General features: G+C 48.7%; 1 protein-coding gene across 3 annotated transcripts in view; it reads left to right on the plus strand.

The window, feature by feature from the left end:
• Positions 1 to 16,115, plus strand: part of ITPR1 (inositol 1,4,5-trisphosphate receptor type 1) — a 157,515-nt gene that overhangs the window by 116,082 nt on the left and 25,318 nt on the right. For all 3 annotated transcript variants that reach the window (XM_084214761.1, XM_084214762.1, XM_084214763.1), the window contains 9 exons: positions 162 to 342; positions 898 to 1,151; positions 4,905 to 5,105; positions 6,230 to 6,340; positions 7,622 to 7,717; positions 8,173 to 8,295; positions 9,270 to 9,374; positions 10,277 to 10,469; positions 13,551 to 13,673. In XM_084214761.1, the coding sequence (XP_084070887.1) occupies positions 162 to 342; positions 898 to 1,151; positions 4,905 to 5,105; positions 6,230 to 6,340; positions 7,622 to 7,717; positions 8,173 to 8,295; positions 9,270 to 9,374; positions 10,277 to 10,469; positions 13,551 to 13,673 (1,387 nt within the window). The remainder of the gene's footprint in view (positions 1 to 161; positions 343 to 897; positions 1,152 to 4,904; positions 5,106 to 6,229; positions 6,341 to 7,621; positions 7,718 to 8,172; positions 8,296 to 9,269; positions 9,375 to 10,276; positions 10,470 to 13,550; positions 13,674 to 16,115) is intronic.

Raw genomic sequence — 16,115 nt, forward strand, 5'->3', positions numbered from 1 at the left:
TGCCTCACAATAAACTACAAGTTTCCATTGCTGTGAGTTTCAGTTTACTGATAGCGAATGAAGCTCCAGTCCTGCAGGATACCACACAGTGCAGAAAGGTGGAATTGTCTGGGTTCAGACCCGTGTGTGGAGCTACAGATCCTGTTCCTTTTGTCTTGTAGCACTCCTTCTTCTGCCGACTGACGGAAGATAAGAAATCTGAGAAGTTCTTTAAGGTTTTTTATGACCGCATGAAAGTGGCACAGCAAGAAATCAAGGCAACGGTCACAGTCAACACCAGTGACTTAGGAAACAAAAAGAAAGATGAAGACTCAGACAGAGATGTCCCCAACAGGAAAAGAGGTAATCCCCAGTCATTCCCCTTCTGAAGTGACTCCCCTTCTGGAGTGTGTTTTGAACTCATTTCAATTGATGCAATAATGCTCTGATATCTGATCCCACAGAGCAAAGTTCAGAGATCAGTGGTGCCCTGGCTCAGGATGTCGAGAGCTTCATTCCCTCTTCATTCCTTTGTGAGGTGGTGCTATTGAAATGAGGAAAAGTCTTTCTGAGCTGAGACTCTGCTGCCTTGTCTCGTGACAAACTGCCCAAATCTGATCCGTAGGAACAACCCCAGGCTGTGGGTTGTGGTCAGTGCCTTCTCTAACAATAAGTGAAGAAATCCTAATTTTGTTCTGATGCAGGTCCTTTTACCATAACTTCTGCTTATGTTAGATGTGTGTGCCCTAACCAGTTAATCCCCAGATTTGTAACCCCACCTGCACTAAACGTACTCACCAAAGAGCTGCTGCTCATCAGCTGCGCCTGAGGGTCAAGCTGCCAGGGGACCGTGTGGACAGATTTCCTGTCCCTCCTTATCCAGCTTCCCTAAGGAAGATGTGTCCTGGTGTGTTGCAGTGAGGGAACCCATGACCCAGATCACAGAGGAGGTGCGGGACCAGCTGCTGGAGGCGTCGGCGGCCACGCGGAAGGCGTACAACACCTACCGGAGAGAGGCCGACCCCGAGGAGCACTACTCAGCAGGGGAGGGAGCCCAGGCTGCAGCAGACAAGAGCAAAGACGAGCTGGAGATGAGTGCTGTCATCTCCATCATGCAGCCCATCCTGCGCTTCCTGCAGCTGCTCTGTGAGAACCACAACCGGGACTTGCAGGTACCGCCTGGTTCTGGGCAGCTGTGCTCAGGGTGCCTCGTGCCCTCACTGCTGCCACACCATTATCCCTAACCCCAGGCCTTTTTTAAGTGGATTATGTGACCAATTATTCTCTTTGGTCTTGATGTTAATCCAAAAAAAAGAAGTACTTATACCTTGCTGGGCTGATACGAGCAAATCCAGTTATCAGTGGTCTTTGGAAGGTACATACAGTAAAGGTGGTGGGAGCAACAGTTCTTGGGGCTTTTAGAAAGTATATGTTGAGATCAAGCAGGTGTTGTACTGTCAAGTTAGTGATTTGCTTTTGAGAGGGGAGGGAAAGAAAGAAAAATCATGTAGGAAAATGAAGAGGGCATTGGCCTTTGGTTCCAGCAGCCTTCAAGATTAACTTTCCAGTAACCAGGTTCTCCTGGATTTTCTTGGATCTGTTGATGTGCCTAGCTAGAGTTGAACACATGGTGAAGGTGTCAGGAAAGCCTCAGCTGGAGGTGAATCTGCTGAGGGACATGTAGGGCAATGAGAAGGATTTCTAGGTTGTATCCACACAGGAGGAGATAGGCAGAGGTGGGTTTGCTGTGGAATGGGCACGGCCCCTGGTGACAGAGGACATGGAGAAGGTCAGGGAGCTCAGTACCACCTTCAGTTTGCCCCTTACTGGGAGAACTGGCCTTCACCAACTGTACATCCCTGAGACCCTGGTGAGGTCTGGAGCAAGGGAGTCTTACCCTTGGTTGAGAATTGGGATGGGAAACATCTAAACAAGCTGGATGCCCCAGGCTCCACGTGGAATTCTGGCCCCAGTCCTGAGTTCTGAGTCCAGCAGGGAGTCTCAGAGATGACCATGGGACTGGAGCATCTGATGGGCAAGGAGAGGCGGGGGAGCTGGAAGAGGTCAGGCTGGAGAGGAGGAGGCTCAGGATCTCTCCCCATCTGTGCAAACACCTGGTGGGGGATGTGGAGAGGACGGGCCAGGCTCTGCTCCAGCTGCCTCGTGACAGGGGCTGGAGTTGGCAGTGTCCAAAGGTCCTGGCAGCCTCGGTGTCCTGTGCTGCCCTGGGACGCGTTTGTACAGTTCCAGGGAGCCCAGAGCAGGTTCCCCCTTACAAAGGGGCTGCAATTCAGATGATTTTTGTTCAGTGCTGCCGGGTTGGGATGGAGGAGCTGGTGAGGCGCTGTACAATGTGCTAAATGCCCTCAGAAAGAGCAATAATTGCCTTGATTGCCCATTGTTCCCTGGCCGGCAGGAGCGTGGGACCCTGCGTGAGAGCTTTGCAGAGCTGCCAAATCGCTTCCTCTGAGCGGGAATGCCCCGGCAGCACGTGGAAGCTGCATGGAAGCCTTCTGGGAGCATCTCTGAGTGCCCAGGTTACATACATCAGCCTTTCTCTCGTTTTGAAGAAAAAGAGCCCTTTGATGTGTGTTTTGTCAGAGGATTTTCCTGCCGCTGGCGGTGCCGTTCCCGTGGCGCGGTTCCAAACCGCACGCGCAGGATCCGCTGCTGCCTTTGGCGAGGCACCCGCAGCTATAGGAGCACACTTGAACTCCAGCCAGGGCAGAAACTTGGCCTGAGCTCTTCTCTGTCCTGAGCAATTCCATTTCCCAAATAGCAGGTAGTTGTAGTCAGCTCTGAGAGAAAAAGGGATTTCTTTTTGTAACAACAACAAAAAAAGGTAGAGCAGCTTTTCCAGTATAATCCTCTTTCTGCCTGCCTGCCTCGAGGTTTGTCCTTCTCCCTCAGCCCCAAAGGGAATGCACAAGTGTCTGATCCTCCAAAATCTTGGTGTCTGCAGCTGGTACATGCAACTGAGCTCCCTGCAGTAGTGCCAGAGGACTCGCTGTCTGAAGGGCTCTCCCAGAATTGCACACTGCGTTTGAGTGAGGAGTGAGATGGGATCACCTGCCTGGTGCAGGTGTGTGCTGGGCACCCCGAGCCTTTCCAGGCTGCTGGCAGCTGATGGGCAAACACGGGGCAGTGCCTGTCATGCTGGAGGAGCTGCTGTGCTCAGGAGGAGGAGCAGGTCTCTGGGTGCTCAGGCAGCTGCAGTGCTGTGCCCTCTGCATCAGGCAGCCCTTCCCTTCCCAGTACAGCCCCAGTTTGCTCCGTGTGGATGCTGTTCCACAGCCCTCCGTGGGGCTGGAGGAGCTGCAGTACCCTCTCCAGATGATTGCAAGGACTGGGATGAGCAGTGGATGCTTCCCAGGTGTTCTGGCTGGATCTGCCTGTGGCTGCTGCTCCTGGTGCAGGGTCTGTCCCAGGGTGCACAGCCCGGGGTCATTTGGGGAGCAGTGGGGTGGCACACTCAGCACTGCAGAGCTGTGTTCCCACTGTGACGTGCTCTGGGGGACTGAAAATGAAGAGTTCACTCTGTCCTGGCTGAGACAGCAGGAGACACTCCCTGGGGCAGTTTCTCACAGTGCAGGAGGGGTTTGTTTTTTACAGTTTTTTCCTTCCCCTTGTTTCAGCCTAACAATATCCTCCTGCCTCTTGTGCCTCATTCCTCTTCTCTCCTTACTGACTGTGGATCATGCAGCTCAGGTACAAGCTTAGCTGCAGTCAGAATAAATGCTGTGCTGCAGCCAGGGAGCATTTTTACTTCCTCACTTTGGGTATTATCCTTTCATTTTGCTTTTTTTCCTGGAGGGAAGGCACGAGCTCCAATTTCTGTAGGATCAACCTTTTTTATATTCTGACAAGTTAATCAGAAGTCAGGATACTAAATGAGCAATCAGCTGAAATGTGCTGAATCACTGTCACCTTTAGTCTGCATTCATAGACAGCATTTTCCTTTTTTAGCTTCGCCTTCCACTGAATCTGCAATTTCTCTCTCTGTTTGCCTTAAAAGACTCATTAGTCTGACTCAGGCAGAGACAGCCAGGGACAGTGCTGCTCTCTGGGCTGGCAGGAAAGACCCTGCTGCTTCCATACTCCATGGCTCCTGTTCCTCTGAGGGCTTTTTCACCCTGGAATTGTTGTTACCTGCTAGAATTAAGCTAAATTAGAGTTTTCCTGCTGAAACTTGAAGGAAAAGCAAGTGGTAGTGGCTACTAATCTTTGCAGCACTGCTGGAAGTGCACTGGCAAACAGCATCTGAGTCACTGGGAGATTGGTTTTCATTAGGTGTCCTTCAGTTTTGGGTGGGTTTGGTGCTTTTCTTTATTTGTAATATAGAAGGAATAACAGCAGAAAGCTGTTAAATCCGCGGTGGCAAATCTGGCTTTTCATTAGAGGAGCTGCTCCCAATCAGCAGCTTCAAGCAGGAATCACAATAATTATATGGAAAGAAATGCAGTGGAGAGAATTCCATTTTAAGGCACCTTCCTTCAAGGACTCAGGTCCCTCTTGTGCAGGTGGAGCTGCTGTGAGGCCCCAGCCAGGGAATCCAGAGAGGGCTGGGAGGAGGGAGCCTTGAGTGATGCTGGGCAGGGAAGTGCAGCAGGTGGAGTGAAGCTTCCAGGCTCCAGAGAGCTTCCCAGAGTGCCTGTTCCATGCTGGGTGTGTCAGGCTCTAATGGATCTCTCTGTTTATGGGATGCACTCTGTTCACTGCTGTACAGCATGAGGACAGCAAGCTGCTCAGGAGAGCAGCATGTTGCAAATAAGCCCTGGAAAGAGGCTTAAACTGCTTGTACAGTGAGCCAGAGCAATCCACCGTGCAGTGGAATTGGGGATGGATGAACTTAAAAAATACTATCAGCCAAAGAGCGTTTTGCATGGTTTTTCCCCTCCCTCATGGCTTTGACACTCTCTCCACAGAATTTCCTACGCTGCCAGAACAACAAGACCAACTACAACCTGGTGTGTGAGACACTGCAGTTCCTGGACTGCATCTGTGGGAGCACAACTGGGGGACTTGGACTGCTGGGTCTGTATATAAATGAGAAAAACGTGGCACTGATCAACCAGACGCTGGAAAGTTTGACTGAGTACTGTCAGGGGCCCTGCCACGAGAACCAGGTAATGAACCCGAGCTGGGAAATGCATCCTCCTTTCTCCCTGGGCCCCAGCTCTGCTAGCCTGCTGCTGTCTTACAACACTGCCCACTTTATTTCCCCCCAAGTTGGAGGATTTTTTTCATTTATAAACTCCTCATAATCAACTTGTCTTTCTCAGGGTCCCCTCTGAGGAGTTGAAGCACTCAGAGCAGCAGAAGTATTTCTGCTTTGCTAAGATCTGTTTCATTAGACTGGACGGGGAGAGTGGGGAATTGCTGTACTTGATATAATCCCAGAATGGGTTGGGAGGACCTCAAAGCCCACCCAGTGCCACCCCTGCCATGGCAGGGACACCTCCCACTGTCCCAGGCTGCTCCAGCCCCAGTGTCCAGCCCGGCCCTGGGCACTGTCAGGGATCCAGGGGCAGCCCCAGCTACTCTGGGCACCTGTGACAGTTTCTACTTATTCTTTCCATTTCCTTATTAATTGAGCCATAATATTGTCCTGAAAGACTGAAATGTGATTTCTCTTTCTTGTCTCTGCAAGAGAATGTGTGAGGCTGTGCATGCCAGGGAGAATTGTCAGTGTCCCTCTGCTCTCTGGATCAGGGGGACTAAAACCCCTCAGGTGTTCTGGGTGTGGAGTTCAAGGACAGAACAGGAATCTCTCTCTGGATTGTGAAGCCAGCAAGCTGCTGTTTGTACATTTTAGGTACAGACCATTCCAAGAGCAGGGCTGAAGGGTAGGCAGGAGGTTATGGAAATTCCCTTTCTTTGTGTAGACAGCACTGAAGTAGGTGTTGATTGGCACATTTATAATAAAGAAAACTCTCCCTAATCTCAGTAAAGCACTGTTCCTCCAGCCTGCAGCTTTGGCATGGAAATGCTTCATTTATCAGCTGTGGTTCTCCTGCTTCCTGAGGCCAGGGGCTCCAGCAGGACCATGGCTGAGGAGAGGAAAAGCTTGGAACAAAATGCCTTAAATCTTTTGTTGTTGCCCTGCCTGGAGCTCTGTGTGCAGTTTTCCAGCTCGGGCAGCCCACGAGGTGATGACAGAGGGGACTCTGCTGCTCTGGCAGGGTCACCAGCCCGGGCTGTGCTTGTAGTGCAGGCAATTAGTGAAGCCTGATGACTTTTCTTTGGACAGAACTGCATTGCTACCCACGAGTCCAACGGCATTGACATCATCACAGCATTAATTCTCAATGACATCAACCCTCTGGGAAAGAAGAGGATGGACCTCGTGTTGGAGCTGAAGGCAAGTGAATGCTCTGTGTGAGGCACGTTAACAGTGAGATAAAATGTGATTTTACTGTTAAAATGATGTGGGTGTTTGTTATATCCCCATATTCATTAGTGCCCAAAAATGATATACATCACTGAGCTGCAGGCAGTGCCCAAAGATTGTTTGTCACAGGTCTTTCATCTTTTACATGATGACATGGAGCCACCAGTTCTCAGATGGGAGATGCAGGCAGTCAGCATATGCTGAGGAATCTTAAAATCACTTCCTGTAAAAAATCCAGAGCTGATGAAAACTCTTCTGTTGTTGCTGAGCTTTTACATGGACAGTGGAAGTGAAATTTCTCACGTTGCAACTACTTTCCTAACACTTTATTGGTGTTGTTTAATAGGTTGACATTAAATCAACAATTCTTTATGGCTGTCCATATTAATGCTGAAATAATTAGCCCTGCTGCTGGTTTCAAAACACCAAAACACAGGAGCAGGTTCCCCTCCAGCAACAGCAGTCCCAGAGCACTCTTGCTTCAGCCTGTGCTTGAGAAATATTTCCTTTCTGACTTATTGCCCTCCCTGACACTGCAGTGTCTCCTCGTTTTCCGTTGCCGACTCACACCATTATTATGGGTAATGTGGGTTTTTTATTATTGTAAATAAAAAATGCTTTTAGACTCGATTAGCGTTATACTTCAAAATTAAATACTTTTATTGGGTTTTATTGTCAGGCATGATGGATTTTAATCTTAATTGTTCGTATTAAAGTAGTCTGGTGCCTTGTGGTAGTTTCCCATTTCCTCCCTGTGTTCCTTGGCGTGAGCAGACTGCAGAGTGATTTCAGTTAAAAGCAGCAAAGCACATCTGTGTCTTCAGCCCTGGCTGTCCCTTGATTTGATCAGCAGCATCTTCAGCAGAGCTGAGCTGCACTATTTGGGAGCTCAGAGCTTGTGGTGATGCTGCAGTATCCTTAAATCAAAACAAACAACGTGAACATGAAACAGCAGCATTTTTAGAAATTTAAACCTTGGCTGGGGTTAATTTGATGTCTTTGAATGAGTAGGATTTGGGGACTGAACTGCTAAAATGTCCTGTGTAGGTCAGTAATGAGAGGAGAGGGAGGGCTTGGTGAGATGAGGCTGTGAGAGCCCTGGTCTGGCTGGCACACTCTGCCTGCCGTGGCTGCTGCCTGTGGCACCCGTGTCCCTGCAGCCCTTCTGGCAGCACAGTGGTGCCACTCAGGCTGGGTACCCTCATTTTTTGGCTCCTGGCAGTGATTCCATTGCTTTTTCCCTGCCCTCAGAACAACGCTTCCAAGCTGCTCCTGGCCATCATGGAGAGCAGGCACGACAGTGAGAACGCAGAGAGGATCCTCTACAACATGAGGCCCAAGGAGCTGGTGAGTCCTGGGACCCTCCCCAGCTCCTGGCCCTTCATTTGCACAGGAGACTGAGAAGTGACAATCCCTTGTGGCCCCAGAGCTGTGAGCCCTAGCAGGGTTTTGGGGCTGGTTCATGTGTGAGCTGGTGAAACACAAGCAGGAGATCTGAAGCACAGCCCAAGCACCACTGACTCATCCCAGTGCTCGGGGCTGCATTGGAGCTGAGCTCAGAACATGATGCAGGTGCAGAGAGGGTGGCCTGGAACATGTTACCTCCAGGGAAACGTGGGGTTCAGTTTGTTGAGCCAGTGAGCTGGGCTGAAGCTGAGTTCAGTTTATCCTGGGTGTTGAGAAACCCACTGAGCTCCCTTTTAACGTCCCTGCTCTGCTCCATTCCCATCCAGGGGTGTGCTGCCCTCAGCAGCTTCCACCCTTTGCCTGAGCCTCCTCTCCTTGCCTGTCTCCTTCTCCAGGTGGAAGTGATCAAGAAGGCTTACCTGCAGGGAGAGGTGGAGTTTGAGGATGGAGAGAACGGCGAGGATGTCGCTGCATCTCCGAGGAACGTGGGACACAACATTTATATCTTGGCTCATCAGGTAGAGTTCCACCACGAGTCCCAAACTGGGAAAAGCCACTCTGCTTTTCCCTGGAACTGTTTTCATGGCTCATCACTGAGGCAGACTCACTGCGCATTCTCCTGTTATCAGAGCAAATCCTAATTTTAATCAGAAACAAAAATAGTATAATACAAGAAAATTTTGGGAATTTTCTTTTATCGTGGGAAGCAGGCAGGCTCTGGACCGAGTTCCTGAGGACACGTGGCTCAATTCTTGGCAGCACTGAGCAGCAGTGTATTATTTTTCAGCTGTATCAAAGGTTACTTTATACTCCCAAAGAAATTCTACTCACAGATCAATTAAAGTGTAATCAGAAATCTCGGTCCTTGCCACATTCTCTCTCTGCTGGAACCAAGCAGAGCCACTGTGTCGATACAATGTGTGTTTGAAAGGCAAAAAACCAAAGGGGACAAAACTGTATCTAAATCTACTTAATATATTGGTGCTACATCTCTCACTGCATTAGAGACTTCTTGTTCCTCCAGCATCTGAGCAGACAGACCCTCACTGTGCTGCAGGATGAATTTGGAGCATCCAGCAGCATTTTTGGAGCAGTGCTCTGTACATCTGCTGCTCGGTTGATGCAGATTTTCTCTTTGTCCCTGCATGGACCTTTGGGTGATGAGCACACCTTTGGGTTGGGGTGGTGTAGAAGGACAGACCGAATGTGAATTTCTGTGTGATCAGAAAGATTCCAGGCAAAGGGTGGGAGAGGATGGGGAAAAGAGGAGTACAACACTGGCATTAAAGAAATACATATTTGAATCATTCTGACTTGCTCCCAAAATAGAGCTGCAGGGTGTCTGGTTGGAACAGAACAAGCCTTCTGTCAACTTTGCCCTTTCCTAGCAGCTGACTGCGTACTATTTCTTTTTTTATGCCAAAAATCAGAAATTTAATATCACAGAGAGACATCTGGTGTCTCCCACTCCCTGTGCATTCCTTTATTTTAGTTGGCTCGTCACAACAAAGAGCTGCAGAACATGCTGAAGCCAGGGGGTCAGATCGAGGGGGACGAGGCGCTGGAGTTCTACGCCAAGCACACGGCACAGATCGAGGTAGGGAACCCCAGGGCTGAGCCCGGGCAGGGCAGCCCCAGGGCATTATTCATGGTGCTGCCATGGCTCTGCCTGCCTGTGTGTGGACTGTTGTCTCTGCTACAGAACATGCAGAGAGAGTTATTTATTTAATTCCCTGGCAGTGGCGGGGGGAGCTATTCCTGAGCTGTCATGTGTGGGCTCGGGGATGGAGCTGAGCAGAGCTCTCTTGGCAGCAGGAAGTGTGGCTTCACTTCTGTTACATTTTGGCCGGTGCTGTTGCTGAATCCAGAAAGTTTGTGATAGCTTTTTGCCACTCTTTCTGGATTCAAATGACAGTTTGGCCTCATGTGCCATCTAAGAGCTTTATAAAAGTAAAATGTTCACAGATCTGGAGATGTCCTGGAGGAGCTGTGGCTGTCCTATCCCTGGAGGTGTCCCAGGCCAGGTTGGACAGGCCTTGGAGCAGCCTGGGACACTGGAAGGTGTCCTTGCCCGTGGCAGGGGTGGCACTGGATGGGCTTCCAGCCCAAACCAGTCCATGGTTCTGTGACTTCCCAAAATTCTGTAGTAAGCAATACAGATATAACTTATTCCTTGTGCTTGCCCAAATTTGGCTCAAATTTGCCAACATTCTTGAACTGGGCCACCACATTGCTCTGAACTCAATCCCTGCTTTGATGTGGGGTTCTCTGGGCCCCTTGGAAATCCCAGCTAAGACCAGTACTGCTAGAATAAGACCACTGCATAGAAATTACAATTCTGGAGCTAAATGTAGACCTGCTCTAAAAGGTCAGTTAAATACAATCTGTGTCGAGCTGCTGTTCCTTGGAAATGCGTGTGCTGGTTTGAAAGGGGGAGCAAAACAGGCAGAAAGGCAAGAAATAAGAGTGTTGAGAAGGAGTGACGAGGCTGCTGTGCAGATTGTCAGGTCGGACCGCACCATGGAGCAGATCGTGTTCCCCGTGCCCAGCATCTGCGAGTTCCTCACCAAGGAGTCCAAGCTGCGCATCTACTACACCACCGAGAGGGACGAGCAGGGCAGCAAGATCAACGACTTCTTCCTCAAGTCTGAGGACCTCTTCAACGAGATGAACTGGCAGAAGAAACTGCGAGGTGGGTCAGTGCTGCTCCACGTGGGGCGGAGCACTGAGGTTTTATTCCAATAAAGAGAGAAGCCATAAAACATCCCCCTGAAATCTCCTGGATTTTTGGAAGTTGCAGCCTCCTTTTTATCCCAGTTCCCCGGCCACATTTCCTTTCTCTCTTTCCCCATTAACTAAAATGCTTAAAAAATAAACACTCCCCAATACACCTGATACCAAAAATTTCCCTCTAATGTATAATATAACCCTCCCTTTTAATTTTAAATTCTTACAGAATTTAAGAGTTTTTCTTCCCCATTGTTTCTTTCATCTTTCAATGTCTAATTTCGTTTATCAGCAAAGCTAAAGTTTATTTGTAAAAGCAAATTTCTTTTTCCATTCATCAATCAGTAAAATCCTTCCCATTCTTTCTTTTATCTACCAGCAAACCCACAACCTGTTTGTAAAAACAAATCCACTGTTCCTCTCAGGGTTGTGGGATTTGAAGCCTTGGCTGAGCAGCAGGTGGTGGTTCCCCAGTGTGACCATGGTCAGCAATGGTCTGCCAGGGCTGCTCCCCTGCCCAGTGCCAGGCTGCTGGGATAAAGGCAGGCTGAATGCTGGGGCAGCAGGGACCCTCTGGAGGGCATCCAGGACAGAGAGGGAAGGAGCAGCACAGGTTGTCCTTTCTGAGATCCAGCAGGAAGGAACAAATGTGTGGAGGAGTAGCTGAACTGAGAAGGATTCAGGGAGGAGCCAGCTGAGGAGAGCAGTGGCCTGTGCTGGGTGCAGGGGGGAGTAAGGCTGGGGAATGCAGCAAGGTTGGACATTGTAAAGGTTGGATTGTAAAGGTCTTTTTCAACTGTAAAGACTCTGTAGACTTCTGGCATCTCTAGGGATGGAGATGTTCAAGAACAAGTTAAAGACGGATTTCTGAGTAATTGTAAAGTAGAATTCATCCTCTTTTGGCAAGTAGACTGGCTGACAGGTTGATAAGTCCTTTCCATCCCTGTGATGCTAAAATGTCTGAACACAGGTGCTTTCAAGCGCTGATTTTCCCTCTGAGGTTCCAACTGGCAGCTGGGAAATCCCTTAAAATTACATTTTAATTCACAGAGTGCCACCACGTCCCCCAGTAAACCTTTTAGTTCATTTGCTTTACATTTTTTTTCTTGTTCATCTGAAGGCTGAATGCTGCAGCTGAGGCTCAGTGGGCAGTGCTGAGAGCTGACCAGCAGTGACCCTGTGAAATGAGATAAGGCAGCTCCTTCCTGCTGAGCTCAACCCCTGCCACCTGAGAGCACTGCTGCTGCCCTCCCCTGCACCAGCTCCCCTCCAGCTTCAGTGCAAGAGCAGGACTGCCCTGGAACCCGCTCTTGGGGCAGATGTGGGACTGCTTCCAAAAATCTGAGAGCTCTGCAGGAAATCTGGGAGTGTGACATCTTAAACAAATTGCAACTTCAGCAGCATCCATATATTCTGTTATATTTTGTTGTTTGAGTCACTTTGTCTTCGAGTCTGTCTCCAAGTGAGCTGTGAAGGCATCCATCATTAACAACAGGCCACAAATTAGCCAAGATCCACCTGCAGAACTGGAGAATATTTCTTTTTTTTTTTTTTTTCCTTTAAAAAACTGGGATCATTTATTCTGTCTCTAATATCCCGGTCCTGTCTGTCCTCTGATTTTTTGCATTTGTAGCATTGTTTCTCACATTTTCAGTACTTTGTGTTGGAGCTGTGACCTCTGGCAGTGCTGTGTGTGCTCACATGATGCCAGTTAGAGTCTATTCAACCCTCAAAAAGACTTCTAAAATAAAGATCCATGTACTTCAGCTCATGGTGCTGGCCCATAATCTGAGCACCAGAAGTCTCTTAATTCTTAGGAATGGAAATGAGCTGCCAAAGCCAGGCAGAAGCACCACATAGAGAGTCAGTGTCCATCACCAAAGGAAGGTATAAAGTTAAACCTGGACCTTTATAATCACCCTTGTATAATCCCATTTAAATTAATTAAACCTGGTTACAGATTCTTCCAGTTGAAAGGAAATTGAGAATATTGAGGTGTTGTGGAATTCTTTACTCCTTTGTTAGCTGGGGGTGTTAGAGGAGGGGATTTTCTGGAGAGAGGTGGTGGCTGCTGCAAGGCTCAGAACTCCTGCATGTTATAAATTATCATTATCCCAAAGTCTGCATTTTCAGCTTCTTCCTAAATTTTACTGAGAGCTTTTTCTTTGTCTTCTGATATCTAAACCAGCTGCCTCCTGCCACCAGGGCAAAACAGTCCTTTCCCTCTGAGAGCATTTGTAATGGATTTCTTTCCCTGCTCTAGATTTCAGGAGGACACAGTTTGCTGTGCAGTAAGCCTGCAGGAGCCCAAATCAGGGGGATTTTGCCTGGATGGCAGAGGGAATTACTGCAAGGCAGCTTTGTTGGGTTCACGACCACTTCAGCAAAGGAATGCTTCTCCTTTCTGCCTCTTGGTTCTGGCTGCAGGGATTATTAAAATTAGGAGTCTTTTTGAGAAGTATTTCTGGGTAACATTGAGGATTTAAATGTGCTGTTGGTTGTACACTGAGCTCTGTACAGATTTGCTGAGTCCTTTGCCTCCAGGGCAGAGGGAAGGCCAGGGATCTTCACCCCCTGGTTATTCTGGGGCTATTTTGGGCTGTTGGCAGCAGAAAATGAATTTGCAGGTGGCACTGTCTGGTGCAGGTGAGCTGCTGGCAGCAGCAGAACACAGAGGGATAGGGCTGGAGCTCATTTTCCTCCTCCAAATTGTTCTTGCTGTGACTCTGAGTACAAAGTATGTTATTAGGGGAGGCCTCAAGTGCTTGATCTCTGCAGTTCCTCAGCTTGTTCTCTTGCTGCTGCTAAACCATGTTTGAAACAGGGATCCTTTGCCTTAAAACACCATCTAGGAAACTTGAAGGGCCCCCAAGATAAAGGATAATTTAAAAAACTTCAGAATAAGCCATGAATATTATTACTTTTGATGCTGTGCTTTTGGGCAAACTGAAAACAAACTTGGTTTGGTGGTGATGTATTTTTTTTATCCAGACCTCTTATTTTTATTAAACCCTCCATTAAAAAGAAATCATTTTCTCTCTTTCAGCTCAGCCTTTCCTGTACTGGTGTGCTCGGAACATGTCCTTCTGGAGCAGCATTTCCTTCAACCTGGCTGTCCTCATGAACCTGCTCGTGGCATTTTTCTACCCATTTAAGGGAATTCGAGGAGGTACTGAGATTTAACCCAAAAAAACATGGGAACAAATGAGGTGTAGTGAGACGAATTCTGTTCTCCCCACTCATGTCTGTGCACTGCTGTTTACATCAGTGGGGGTAGGAGAACAGAATTTGGATTTTACATTGCCCTGTTTTAAAGTCTGCTGTTCTCTTACTCTTTCTTGAGACATTTTTAAGGAAAATGTAGAGCCATGCTTTTTCCTAGGGGATAAAATTACCTGAGACAAACATCCTCCTTTAATTGCTTGACTGTTCTTCAGTTTAAAGTCCTGTAATTAAGGATTGAGCTAAAAATAGGTGAAATGTTGAATGTGTTGTTTTCCTTGAGCTTGCAGTTTATTAATGGCATTTTCCACACGCTTTTCCCGGTGCTCCAGGAGGGCTGGAGGGTGGGAGACATTGTCCTGCCTTGCCAGGGGGAGCAGTGACCAGCAGGAATCCGTGGAGGAGGAGGGAGAGGAGCCCCTTCAGCACTGCCTGCCCCAGGGTGTGGGGAGGGAGCAGGGTGCCACGTTCCTGCCAGCAGTTCTGGGCTGGCACCGTGGGATTGCACAGTGCCAGCTCCCTGGTGGCTCTCAGAGCCAGCTCAGTGACACTGAGCACATCCAGCCTCTCCCCAGGGCTGCACCCTGGCAGGGCAGGGCTGGGATCCTGCGCTGGGAAATCTGCAGGGATGCTCTCAGCAGTGTCACATGCATCACTTGCAGAGTGATGGCAATGTCTGGTTAGGAGCTTTTTTCCTTGTGTGTAGGGGGTTTGCATCCTGAAAAAGCCTGTCAGAGGAATATTTTGGACCAAATTCCAGGGTTCCTGAGAGGGGGAAGAGAACAGTTTTACCTTCTGCCATCAGGACCATCAGGCTGTGGCTGCAGCTGCTGCTCCTCAGTGTCACACCCAGAGTGGGGACAAGCCAGATCTTGGCTGGAAGGTTCTAACAAGCCCAAAGAGCAACTGAATTTCTGTCTCTAGTTGCAAAGATCCCAAGTTATAAGCAGTGAATTTATGGCTGCCAGGAAGGCTGCTGGTTAAACGAGTTCCCTGAGATTACAAACTGCAAGGCTGTGGGGGGGATCTTTTGGCATTTTGAAGGTGCCCTACCCTACATATTTGAAATTCTTTATTTATCAGGTAACATTTTGATAAAACCTCTTCCTCTCCTAGTTAGAATCCAAAAAGTAAAATAAATAAATACATGTGTATCTTATATTTAGCTTCAAAAAAAAAAAAAGCCTCTTCCAAACAGACTGTTTGGGGGAAGTTGTCAGTGTCTTGAATTGCTCAGACACGGTGAACTGAGCAGCTGATGAGCATCTGACAGTAGCAGAAGCTGTAAAACTTCTGACTTGAGGAGCAGAAACAAAACTGGATGCCTGGAATTCGGTACTGGAATGGTGAGAATTCCAGAGACAGGCAGAAGTCCCTGCTGGTTGCATGTTCCTCCTGCCTGTGGCTGTGCAGGGAGTCCCTGTGCTCCAGCAAGGCTTTGGGGTCAGGGTGGGTGCAGCAGTGAGCAGTGACCACCCTTAGCTCTGTGTGCCAGCACAAGGACACTGCTCCCAGCCCCTGTCCCTGGGAAGGGAGGGGAGCCTGTGGCCCTGCTCTGCCCTGAGGTGGCACAGCTGGGTCCTGGCACTGCCCTCCTCGTGCTGCTGGGCAGCCTGGCTGTTCCAGGGAGCACCCGAGAGCCTCCCTCACTCCAGGTGTTTCTTCAGGGAGCTGCTGCAACTCCTGAAAGCAAATGCATTCCCAGTAAATCTTACTCAGATTTTAGATAAGTCATTCCTAAATAAGCTGCTGCGCATTTCCTCTGTCCCTCCCCATGCTGTTGCTTGTTCCCACCCAGTGACTCCATTCCCAGCTCTGCACCTTGTGCTGTGTGACAGCTCCAGGAGCCCAAACTCCCCCCAGGCAGCCAAAACAGCTGTTCAGCTTTACGCTTATTAACTTTTAATTTCCATCCATCCTCTGCTGTCTTTATTAATCTGCAGTGATTTGGAACAAGATTAAATGGTTGCTCGTGGTAGTCAGATGAGAGTAATATTTCCTAAGCTGCCTGAATTTGGGAGCGGGGGGAAAAGCCCTGGGTGAGGATCTTGCCAGTCAGACACAAGTTTTGTGAGGATGTGCTTGCAGAAGGGCTGCAGAGTTCTGTGAAATTTGGGGGATCTTGCTTTTCTGTTGAGGAACCAGTTGCTTGAAGGCAAAACATTTTTAAGTCAGCTTTGAGGAAGAGGTGTCTGCCATTCTGCATAAACCTGGGGTAAATGGTGTTTTGGGCTGGATCTTTTTTATGACTCTTTCAGGGAAGTGTATTTTTAGCTACACAGGCTCAGTGTTGTGTAAGCAGCCAGTCTCAGGGGACAGTCTAAACAGACCCAGAAATAGCAAGAGATGCCAAAAATGGGTGTGAGGGTCTGACCAAAACCACATCAGG

This window comes from Fringilla coelebs (genome assembly GCF_963513975.1).
Source record: "Fringilla coelebs genome assembly, chromosome: 13".
In the NCBI taxonomy this organism is placed as follows: Eukaryota; Metazoa; Chordata; class Aves; order Passeriformes; family Fringillidae; genus Fringilla; species Fringilla coelebs.